At 38.5% G+C, this 11,815-nt stretch overlaps 1 protein-coding gene and 1 long non-coding RNA gene across 5 annotated transcripts; one reads left to right on the forward strand and one right to left on the reverse strand.

Moving 5' to 3' along the window:
- Positions 1-5,143: 5,143 nt before the first annotated feature.
- Positions 5,144-6,123, reverse strand: LOC118483323. Its single transcript, XR_004870347.1, has 3 exons — positions 5,718-6,123; positions 5,584-5,641; positions 5,144-5,495 (listed from the first exon to the last, which is right to left on the reverse strand). It is a non-coding gene; the product is annotated as an uncharacterized LOC118483323 (long non-coding RNA).
- A 323-nt stretch (positions 6,124-6,446) lies between these two features.
- Positions 6,447-11,054, forward strand: LOC110885795 (BTB/POZ domain-containing protein NPY2). 4 transcript variants are annotated; one of them, XM_022133499.2, is made up of 6 exons: positions 6,447-6,742; positions 7,230-7,319; positions 7,796-7,932; positions 8,725-8,794; positions 8,880-10,067; positions 10,144-11,054. In XM_022133499.2, exons 3-6 carry the CDS (start codon positions 7,871-7,873, stop codon positions 10,702-10,704), a joined length of 1,881 nt encoding a protein of 626 aa, XP_021989191.1. In that variant the 5' UTR covers positions 6,447-6,742; positions 7,230-7,319; positions 7,796-7,870; the 3' UTR covers positions 10,705-11,054. The 4 variants fall into 4 exon arrangements, with proteins under 4 accessions (XP_021989191.1, XP_021989194.1, XP_035834897.1 ...); XM_022133502.2 differs by lacking the exon at positions 6,447-6,742 and adding an exon at positions 6,797-6,971; XM_035979004.1 differs by lacking the exon at positions 6,447-6,742 and adding an exon at positions 6,956-7,117.
- Positions 11,055-11,815: the final 761 nt, after the last annotated feature.

The following is an 11,815-nucleotide window of genomic DNA, read 5'->3' on the forward strand; positions in this document are numbered from 1 at the left end:
CGGATGGGAATCACCCCGTTTGACCAGTTAACTGTTCATGTCGGTCTTTCATGTTCAACCCGCTAAGTCAGTTATCTCGTTGTTAGGAATCGGATCTTAGACCGACACTTCGCAAGGAAATGAGTGGAAGGCCTGAATGAGCTCCGATTCTATCGGTTTTGAGTGCATTGAGTGTAAAGAGTTGAAAGAAAGTTATGAAAAAATCCTTTAATCCTTTTAACCTTGAAAATGTTTGCTATGCGAAATCAGTGTTAAATCATGTTGAAATCCTTTAGATCTGAGTTATTCTTAGTGGAATGAGGCCAAATCTTGAAGTTCATAAGAACCCCATGATGACATCACCCTAGAACACCTCAAATCAGGCGATTTCATGGTTAATAGTGAAGATTCAAAGGTGAAAATGATGAAGAAGTGTGTGTAGATGATTGATGTACAAGATTTGAGTTAAAAACTTACAAGTATCGCGAGAAATCGAGGGAAAATGGCTGAGAAGTTGAAGAGTCGCACCAGAGCTGTCACATCACTGTTTGTGATGTGACAGGTGCTATTTATAGGATTCCAAAAAGGGAAAGGCGGTGCAGTGATGGATCGGATGGCAACCCGATCGGATGGCCATCCGATCAGATGGTCATCCGACCGAATGACCATTCGATCTAATGGTCATTCGATCGAAGGGTTGCCGCGAGTTGGGTTTTGATGTTTCGTTTCGCGTGTTGAGCGTTGCGATGCGTTTAAGCGAGTGTTGATTTAGCGATGCGATAGATTTAATTAATAGCCACACAAATAATATAACTAACATACAACAACATAAATAGCCTTGCGTTTAATGTTTGCGATTAGATTGCGTTGCGATAGAGTTGCGATTGCGTTTCGATTAATCACCACAAACATAAAGTAAACATGCACAAGTAACACATAAACAGCACACACACGTAAAACAATATACAGAACCTATTATCCAAGTTGCGAATGCGATTGCGATGCGAGTAGCGATAAAGCGATAAATAGATTAGCGATTAACATCGATTAAACTACGATTATTATAGATACTCCACATAATACAACTAAAGCAAAACAATTAAAAGAATTCGATTACAAGTCAAAGTGTATAGTCAATAATTAAGCAAGGAGTGACAGATCGCAATTAGCAATCTTTTCTTCCTTTGACTTTGACTTGTACTTTGACTTTCAAAACGCGGGTTGTTACACTAAGTGGTTATGTATATTTTTATGTCTTTATACTAATGAATATGATGTCACCAATTATTAACGTGGCGGGTGACCGCAGGTTAGTCGGATATTCATGACGGACTAGTGATCGAGGATCGAGTTAAGATTAAGGATTGTACGGGGATGTGATCACATGTTGGAAACCATTTGTAATGTAATTTTCTTGATTAGGTATGAATAATGTAAAAGATTTAAATCAAGTCGAATCGAATGGTTTATTTATAAGTTGTATGGTTGTCAAGAAAAGAAATTTTATGACTCATATTTCCGCAGCGACGATTTCGATTAAAACGTGTAGAGGGTTTTATAAGTTGGTGTGTATTCAAGTAAAAGAATGTTAGTACTAGCTAACAAGCGAACTTGTAAGGTTATGCAAATGGCATAATTGTCATATCATTCGTGAGTTAAAATCTTATGTTATTAGGAAGGAATTCAGTTTAAATGATATTAACTTTTTATGTTGTGATGTAGATAAAACTCAAGTCTAAATGGTCATGCTTTGCTCGGATCGAACACACTTCGAATGCCCTTCATGCGCTTCCAAAACTTTTGTAACGATGTTAATGGGTCAAAATACTTTTGTTGTAACTAGCTTATGTTTAGTAGTTAGACTTAAAACCTTAATATGTTGTGTCTTGTAAATTCTAGTTGGTGGTAAATGTTTAAAACGCAATGGTTTTTGTAAGGAATTTTATGTTGGTTCTATTGATATGTAAAAAAGTTTAAATTGGGTCATGATTTTGGTCGTTAAAGTATTGACTTTTGACTTTATGGAAAGTGGGTGTTTCAGGGCCGTATAAAGTTATACGGCCCGTATAGAATAAGATAAACTGACAAAGGCTGTGCGCACCAGGGGCACATGATTTAAGGGGCGGGGAGGGACGCCCGACCCCCCGAACTTTTCGGTCATTAATGTTATATATGTAGGTTTCGTATAGGATTTTGTAGGTATATACGTTTTCGACCCCCGGATTTATAAAAAAAATTAGGTATATACGTTTTCGACCCCCCCGGTTCTAATTTTTTTTTTATTTATATAGCCCAAATATTATAGCCCAAATCATTATATTTGGTAGAATACTAGAATGTATATTATATAACCCAAATTAAACCATTATATAGCCCAACATAAAAGCTTATCCTATAAAAAAAAAAAAAAAAAACTCAACTTCGTTTACTTTGGGACATCGACCAAAAGAACAGAAGCCACAAGCCAGAAATGTAGAAGGGGGAAAACGCAGGTTCCAGAACTGTTCGACTTCAGCTTCTTGTTCGAGAACAGAAGCTAAAACGCTGCTCGTTGTTGTGGTCTTGTACTCTTGTTCGACTTCTTCAATCTTTATAAGATTAAAGGTATGTGTTTTTTATCTTTAGGTTTAATTTAGGGCTGCAATTTATGTGATTTAGGTTGCAATTAGGGGTGAAATTGGTCCGAATTTTTGCCCTAAACTTGTTGAGTCTTTCTGTAACTATGTCTAATTTTATTTGTTTAATCTTATTATGATTTGATTTAGATAGAAATTAGAGTTTGAAATTTAGGATGATTTAACTTGTTTTGTTATTGGATTATACTATTGGGAAGAATAAAATGATAACTTCTTTTTTAACGTTTGAGAAAGTTTTTTATTTGATATTAAAGTTTGACCCGACCCGCATCGAATCGAATCATCGACGTCCGACCCGAACATACACCTCGAAACTACGCGATAGGAATTTTTTTAGGTCCGTTACCTTCCGACATCCCGAACTTTTTTTTCAAGATTCGCCACTGGTGCCCACAGACTTTGTCAGTTCATTTTATTCTACACGGGTCGTATAACCTTATACGACCCGTATACAACTATACACCATGTTAAAACAATATTTTACCATGTGTTAATATTAACACCCTTTGTTCATTAAAGCTGGTCCTTCGAACTGTTTAGTATACTATTGTTTCAGCTTTCTCATTATGACCCATTTATAAAATCATTTTAGCTATGATAAGTTGTGGTATAAAATTGTTAGATATGTGAGTTTCTTTGTGGGCATCATATAGACCGTTTATGTATTGTGTGGTAAGCATTACTCCCTGAGATTTTCACTACTAGTAAACCGTTTTATGCTTACATTTAAATCAACGTGAAATATGAAATACTTCGTTAGCAATTTTCAAATACATTTATTATATTTTTTAAATTATATAATATATTAATATGTCTAGCCTTATACGCATAATTGATACATCCATGTGACATATGCCTAATACTGCATCTATCTCCAAAACATAAACTTATAATTAATATCATCCCAATTATGCTCCCATACCGTTCAAATGTTTCGGGTTAAGTTTTTTTTTTTTTTTTTTTTTTTGAAAAACGAACTTTATTAAAACCGGCCGGCCTGAAAAAAAGCACAGGGCCGCACCATAAACCAACTACAACATATAACGGATAATTACATCATTCTCTCCAAACAATGTTCTTATGTTTGGACCTACGTTTTAACCAAAAAAAGCCCAAGAATCTAACCTCCCCAAAAATAACCGCACTCTCCCCTCTGTCATTAGCAAAAACATTCTCGTTCCTAACTTTCCAAATCACACAACACGCCACAACGACCAAACCGCGGATAATCTCCTTAGCTCTGAAATCAATTCCCCCTATTTTGTGAATGTCCAGCATGTCTTTAAAGGAAAAACAAGGAAAGGAGGGATCTTAGCCCACTCACAAAACCGATTCCAAACTCCCGCAGAGACGATGCAACCCGTGAACAAATGTTCCACCGATTCGACCCCTTCCCCGCAAAGAATACAAAATGTTTCTGGTTAAGTATTCCCGCCATGTTCACGTTTTTCTCTCATCCTTGGTTAAATTGTTAGTCAAAGTTTTGGAATCTAAAAATGATTTAATCTAAGCTGAATAAACTAAATCATAATGCCATTTCAAAGTTATTAGTCTAAGAGGGTAGGATTATGGCAAACTTTTCCTGTATCCCACTAGATATAGATGCTCCTTTTAATGAGATTCCGACTTCAGAAAGTATAGTAATCCCAATAACATAAAGGTGTGGCTAAGAGATTCAAAGCAACATCTAAACGCAAAATGCTAATAATTATCGTAGTAAACCACCACTAATATAAAAGCGAAAAGAAAACTAAAGACGCGACACATGAAAGAGCAATGTGACAAGAAAGAGTAATATCGAGCATACGTCCTAAAAAAATCTACATGCCAAGAAAACGCTAAGGAAATCAAATTATAACCTAGACGGTTGACATCTTATTTCAATGAAGCTCACTCAAATACCGGGATTAGTTTCAAACGCTACAAAAAAGAAAAATAGTAAACTGCGAAAATGGTCCCTGAGGTTTGGTCACTTTTGCCACTTTAGTCCAAAACTCAAACCTTTTGAATCTAGGTCTCTTTGATTTTAATTTTGTTGTCATTTTCATCCAAAAGCAAAATCTGGTCAGATTTTTCAGTTAACATTCAACTTTTTGTCTTTTCCCCCCTTTTAATGAAGGGCAAAATGGTCTGACTTTTTTAAATTGTTATAATAAAATGTTAAAAGACCATTTTGCCCTTCGTTAAAAGGGAGGAAAAAAGACAAAAAACTGGATTTGAACTGAAAAATCTGACCAGATTTTGATTTTGGATGAAAATGGCAACAAAATTGAAACTACGGGGACCCAGATTCAAAAGATTTGAGTTTTGAACTAATGTGAAAAAGCAACCAAACCTCGAGGACCATTTTGGCAGTTTACTCGAAGAAAAAAAAGAGTAAACTGCCATTTTGGTCCCTGTGGTTTGGGCACTTTTGCCATTTTAGTCCAAATCTCAAACTTTTTAAATCTTGGTCCCTGTGGTTTCGTTTTTGTTGCCATTTTGGTCCAAAACTCAAAAACCCTCTTTTTTTACTGTTGCAACCTGCCTATTTTGTCTTTTTATTCAGGGGTATTTTGGTCATTTAATTTTAATATAACATATTAACTAAATTAAATTAAACAAAAGATGTAGACCATCATCTTCTTCACTCACCCACCTCTGGCACACCATCATCTACTTCAGACCCTCCCAAACCCTCCTAACCTGATCTGCAGCCGCCACCACTCCTCCACCCGCCACCGCCCCACCAGAAAGACAACCTCCACCTCTTCTCAACCCCCACTGCACGACCACCATCCGCACCGCAACATCTACACACAACGACCTCGTTATCACATTCTTTTCAACATTTTCACCCTTGTCTTCTTGATTCGGTGCAACAATTACCTCATCAAGCATCTACACACAACCATTACAAACAACCAAATTATAATCAACCAATTTACAACAGCCTATCATATATCCATCCACAAAGAATGAATCAAACCTGATTCTTTTTCTGTCTTGATTTCATGACACCATTGTTGATTCTTCATTCTTTAATCCTAAAGATACAAACTTTATGATTAAAAACAAATACACAGATGATGAATTGCTAAAAAAACAGAGGATTGTTGTTACCGTTGTGATTCTTGACAGCAAAAACTCACCATCACCTGTCTCTCCTCCGGCTTCGGCGACCTGAGCTCCTCAGGCTCCGGCGACCTGACCTCTCTCTCTTCTCTCTCACTGTATCTACAGACCTGTTAGAACAATTCAGATCCGTATTCAGATCCAAAACAAACATCACGCGCCGCCGTATAACCACTTACTCCCCCTCATTAGGAACCGTATTCATATCCAAAACAACCATCTCCTTCCTCTTCTTCACACCAACTTCACCCTGATAGATAGATAAGTGTGGGTGATCGATGAGATGAGGGATTTGGGGTGTGCGGTTGCCGGTGATCAGAGAGAAAAGGTGTGGGTGATCGGTGAGATGATAGATAAAGTGAGAGAGAAGAAAGAAACGGGTTTGTAGATGATAGTAGAGAGAGACAGGTCTGTAGATGATAGTAGAGAGAGAGAAAAGGGATTTATAAAGTATTTAGTGGTTGGGGCAGGCAAAATGACCAAAATGCCCCTGAGGAAAGGACAAAATAGCTGGGTTTTTTTTTTAAATCTGACCTGATTTGAGTTTTGGACCAAAATGGCAACAAAAACGAAACCACAGGGACTCAGATTTAAAAAGTTTAAGATTTGAACTAAAATGACAAAAGTGCCCAAACTACAGGGACCAAATGGCAGTTTACTAAAAAAAAAAAAAAAAGTAAAACTTGGGGTGTGAATCACAATTTTAGTATTTTACACACAAGGAGGGGAGAGGAGAGGAGAGTACAAAGTCCACATTTAAAGGGGGGAACAAAAAAGCAGATTGTCAGCATTGGCGTGCATAACATAGCAGATTGGGCTCTCGGAGTCTTCATCTTAATCACTACATCAAATGATTCACCCAACCAAACCAAAAAGATTTCAACTTGAAAGCACCCCTTCATCTTTCAAACAATTAAATTAGGGCTTCAAAACTAAAAGCAAAGATTCTTAACAAAGAAAGAAACACACTAGTGCTTCTGTAATCTCTTCTGTGGGATTCTTTAAAAGACTGTGTAAGCACTCAGATTGGATTTTAGTGTAAAATGGTTTCTGCTTTTTAGTGGACACAGAATATGGAAAACACCTTGTCTTGTTCTAATCTAATCTCTGTCTCTATGTCTTTGTGTGTTGTTGTTTGGGTGGGGATAGCATAGTGTTTGTTTTGTTGTCTCTTTACACAGTAATACAACCCCCCTCCCACAAAAGCTTCCATTTTTGATCATCTCTCAAATGACTGTTCATGTGGGTGCTCTGTTTTTTCCACCACATGGTCCAAAATATCATTTTAGATTTAAAGATGCTGTTTTGGTACCATTTTGATGTGGGTTTTTGGTTTCTTGAATTCAAGTGGGATTTATCATTTTTTTTTTTTAATTTGATTCTGGTTAGTGAGTATCTATTCATATGGGTTGTTGTTGTTGTTCACTTGTTAGTTAATTAACTGATTTTTTTTCCTCTTATTTTACCATTACTTAATTGTTTTCTTTGGTACTAAAACAGATCAGTAGATGCTTGTTGTCTGCCCTTTCAATGGCTTAATGCAACTTATTCCAAGATGCTGTTTTCCATCTGTTTTGCAGTGTTTCAAAGGTAATCTTTAAATACATGTTCAAGATTAAAAATGTAAACTTGAAGTGTTTTTTAAAATCTTTTTTCAAGATTTTATTAAAAAAGATACAAGAAACAGCAAGAGTGATAGTTTCTGGAGAGAAATTATACAAAACAGGAAGTGGGTGTCTATTTTCATCTCTCTCTACTGGTTTTCTAGAGAGAGAAAGGGTAGTTTAGTGAGAGGGGAGGAGTGTGTGTTACTGTTGGGTTTGTCTCCTGGGTTAACCCGGAGTCTGTGGGCTTTGCTGGTTAACCAGGACACACCCCTCTTAATCACACATTACTCAGATCTTATTTCTTCCTTCTCATTTAAATGAACCCATAAAAATCTCATCAAGAAAATACCCATCAAGAAATCTTGAAAAAAAAACTCATCTTGAAGCTGTTTTCAAAGTTTTTGTTCAAGAAAATCTTGAAAAAAAAATCTTGAAGATGGTTTTATTTTGCATTTTTAGGGGTCAATGGTGTTAAAAGTGGGGATAGATAAGTTCTGGAGTGAAGGCAGATTGGGTTAACAAAGTCAGCTCAAGATGAAGTTCATGAAACTTGGATCCAAACCCGATTCGTTTCAGACCGATGACAACTATGTTTGGTAAATTTTTGTTCCAAATGCATCTTATCTAACATTTCTTTCTGTTAATTATTTTGTTTGACTTATCAAAAACTTGTACATAAAGCCTGATTAGTAATGGTTATCAATTTATCCATTAGATGATTTGGGGGGGGGGGGGGGGTGGTTTAGGGGTTTTTTTAGGTTTTTGGGGTGGGGGTTGTTTTTTGGTGAGGTATAGTTTTTTTTTCTTTTCCCGGGGGGAGGGGGGGGGGGTTAGGTTTTTTGGTGGGGTGGGGGCTTAGGTTTTGGGCGGTGGTGTAGTGGGTTTAGGTTTTGGGTTCTTGGACATTTGTCACTCTTCCCGGGGGGGGGGGGGGGTTAGGTTTTTTGGTGGGGTGGGGGCTTAGGTTTTGGGCGGTGGTGTAGTGGGTTTAGGTTTTGGGTTCTTGGACATTTGTCACTCTTCCCGGAGGGGAGGGGGGGTTAGGTTTTTTGGTGGGGTGGGGGCTTAGGTTTTGGGCGGTGGTGTAGTGGGTTTAGGTTTTGGGTTCTTGGACATTTGTCACTCTTCCCGGAGGGGAGGGGGGGTTAGGTTTTTTGGTGGGGTGGGGGCTTAGGTTTTGGGCGGTGGTGTAGTGGGTTTAGGTTTTGGGTTCTTGGACATTTGTCACTCTATAATGCCTTCTTACACTTCTTACTTTTAGGAGCCTTTGTAGAATAACGGTTATTAATGTCAATTTCTCGCTTTAATAATCGGGTTATTTCGTTAGAGGTAGAAATAAAGTAGAACACCTTATGTTAAAATAATATTCTGTTTTCATTGTTGTTCAGGTATGTGGCTTCAGATTTAGCAACAGATATTATCATCAACGTAGGAGAAGCAAAGTTCTATCTTCACAAGGTAAAATCTAGCTTTCCGACGTGTTAAACGAGTTGTACAGTAAGGAATAAACGTCTGAAATTTAATTGATAATTTTTTTTTGCAGTTTCCGTTGTTGTCAAAGAGTGCTCGATTACAGAAGTTAGTAGCAAACATGAACGAAGGATCCGGGAACGGGGATGAGATCGATATTCCCGACATTCCAGGTGGTCTTGCTTCTTTCGAGTTATGTGCCAAATTCTGTTACGGTATGACCATAACCTTAAACGCGTACAATGTCGTCAACGCTCGCTGTGCAGCCGAATACCTCGAGATGCACGAAACAATGGAGAGGGGAAATCTGATTTACAAAATCGACGTGTTCTTAAACTCAAGTATTTTTAGAAGCTGGAAAGATTCGATCATAGTACTACAAACTACGAGATCTATGCCGATGTTGTCGGAGGAACTAAAGCTGGTTAGTCGGTGTATCGATGCTATAGCTTCGAAGGTATCGGTTGATGTTTCTAGGGTGGACTGGTCTTATACTTACAACCGTAAGAATCTTTCGGAAGAAACGAATAACCACATGTTAAACGGAGGTATTAGAAGCGTGACGGTGCCGACGGATTGGTGGGTGGAGGACCTCGCTGAGCTGGAGCTAGATTTATTCAAACGGGTTCTCGTGAATATCAAAAACAAGGGGTTAGTACATCACGAAGTGATTGGAGAAGCGCTAAAAGCTTTTGCTTCTAGAAGATTACCGGGGTTTAACAAAGGTGTGATACCGAGCGGTGATATGACGAGAGCTAGGTCGGTAGTTGACGCAATCGTCGGGCTTTTGCCTTCCGAAAAAGGTAGTGTTTCATGTGGTTTCTTGCTAAAGCTTTTAAAAATGGCGGTTTTGGTGGACTTGGGGGAAACGGGGAAGATCAAGTTGGTCAAAAAGATTGGTCAACAACTTGAGGAGGCTTCGGTTCATGATCTTTTGATTCGGGCCAATGAAGGTGAACCAACAATGTATGATGTGAAAATGGTTCAAAAGATAGTTGAGGAGTTTATGGTTCGAGATCGTGACCCGAACGGTGAGTTTGAAGTCAACGGAAACGAGATTCAAGAAGGGAGGTCAACTGGTGGTATATTAACAGAAGCTTCAAAGTTAATGGTGGCTAAACTTATTGATTCTTATCTTGCTGAAATTGCGAAGGATCCGAACTTGCCTTTATCAATGTTCACTGATCTTGCCGAAAAGGTTTCCGGTTTTTCTAGACCGGCCCACGACGGGATATACCGAGCTATTGATATGTATCTCAAGGTACAAATACTCCTTGCTACTTGTAAACCGTAATCTATAATGATTAAATATTAAAAATTGGTCTAAAATGGTGCAGGCACACCCTGGGATCAGCAAGAGTGAGAGGAAGAGAATATGCCGACTAATGGACTGCAAGAAGCTTTCGGTTGAGGCATGCATGCACGCGGTTCAAAACGAGAGGCTCCCGATGCGTGTAGTGGTTCAAGTTCTTTTCTTCGAACAGGTTCGAGCGGCGGCTTCCTCCGGAGGTAGCACACCCGACCTACCGAAAGCAATCAAGGACCTCAACAGCGCGTCTCACGGAAGCTCGAGGTCAACCACAACCAACACTGAAGAAGATTGGGACACAGTGGCTACAGCCGAAGAACTTCGGGCTTTGAGAAGTGAGCTAGCCTCATTGAGGCTGGAACGCAGCGGTGGTCATGCAAAGAGTCCGTTAGTCGATAATAGACCGGTTAATAAAGTCAAGGGTCTATTAGCCACAAAGCGAATGCTAACGAAAATATGGTCCAACAAAGGTGGGACCGGGGAGAATAGTGGGTCGGACTCGTCGGGAAGTCTTGGGTCTGGTAACCCTGATGACGTGAAATTGGCGTCATCAACCCCTGCACGAAAAGGGCGGCATTCGGTGTCTTGAAACGGTCTGATTTTTACAATCTTTTTGTTAATGGGAGTATGGTAGCAATGATATAAGCCTAGATGGTATGTGTTTCTAACTTAGGAGATCATAAGTGTAGTCTTATTATTATTATTATTATTATTATTATTATTATTATTATTATTATTATTATTATTATTATTAATGTTAAATGGTGGATCTTTTATGTTTAGGGACATTGGGGAAGACCAAATTAGAACCCCATAAGTTGATGAAATCTAACAAAAAATTAGGTTTAATCTTTTGTTGTATTGCATCAATTTGTATGATCCTTAATTTGTGCTAAATATAACAGAGTAGCACTATGGTTGTTGAAGTTGACCACTTTATAGTATTTTGATTTAAGGTTGGTGAATGTTGGGCAATATTCATTTTAACTATGTACGAAATGTTTCATAGCTTTAGAATTAACTATATCTGATGAAGCTAGTTGGATCAAGTGATGGGCCGTCATACTCTATTTTGAGTTGGTTTTATTTGAATTTTGAATGTTGCTTTTGAGTCCAAGTTATTCAGTTTTGTATTTGGGTCAATATAGCCATATAGGACACTTGGGGGTTAAGTAGTACAAAAATAGGGATCCCATATCATTGAGTATGTAAGTTTTGGTTTCCGATAAACTACGAAAGGCGTCGCCCCCCCCCCCCCCCCTAAAAATCCGGTGTTCATAACTATGTTTGCTGATTATTGCTGCCAGCAAAGGAGAGAGGGGGCCATCCGCGAGCCTCACTTGTGAAACTCAGGAAGGTGTAGACGAGGCTACTAGAGAGAAACCACCACATGTATCATCTCTATGAGAGGGGGAAGAAGGTGAAAGGAGGCAATGAGATGGTTCGAGGAGCTAGTGGCCGGCCAACAACCACCAGGGACGGACCCACATATAGTGGGTTGGGGTCCCTGGACCCCAATCTTTTTAAAAAAATATAGTAGATTCGGTGTATTAAATTTTGTAAGGTAGTTGGTTGTAAGAACCCAATAAAAATATTTAGTTGGACCTCATATTATCAATAGTAAAGCTAGTGTAGTAGTAAATCCCTTTGTATACCAACAAAGGGGTCACGAGTTCATGTCTAATGTAGTGGTGTATTGT

Source organism: Helianthus annuus, chromosome 10 (genome assembly GCF_002127325.2).
Source record: "Helianthus annuus cultivar XRQ/B chromosome 10, HanXRQr2.0-SUNRISE, whole genome shotgun sequence".
In the NCBI taxonomy this organism is placed as follows: domain Eukaryota; kingdom Viridiplantae; phylum Streptophyta; class Magnoliopsida; order Asterales; family Asteraceae; genus Helianthus; species Helianthus annuus.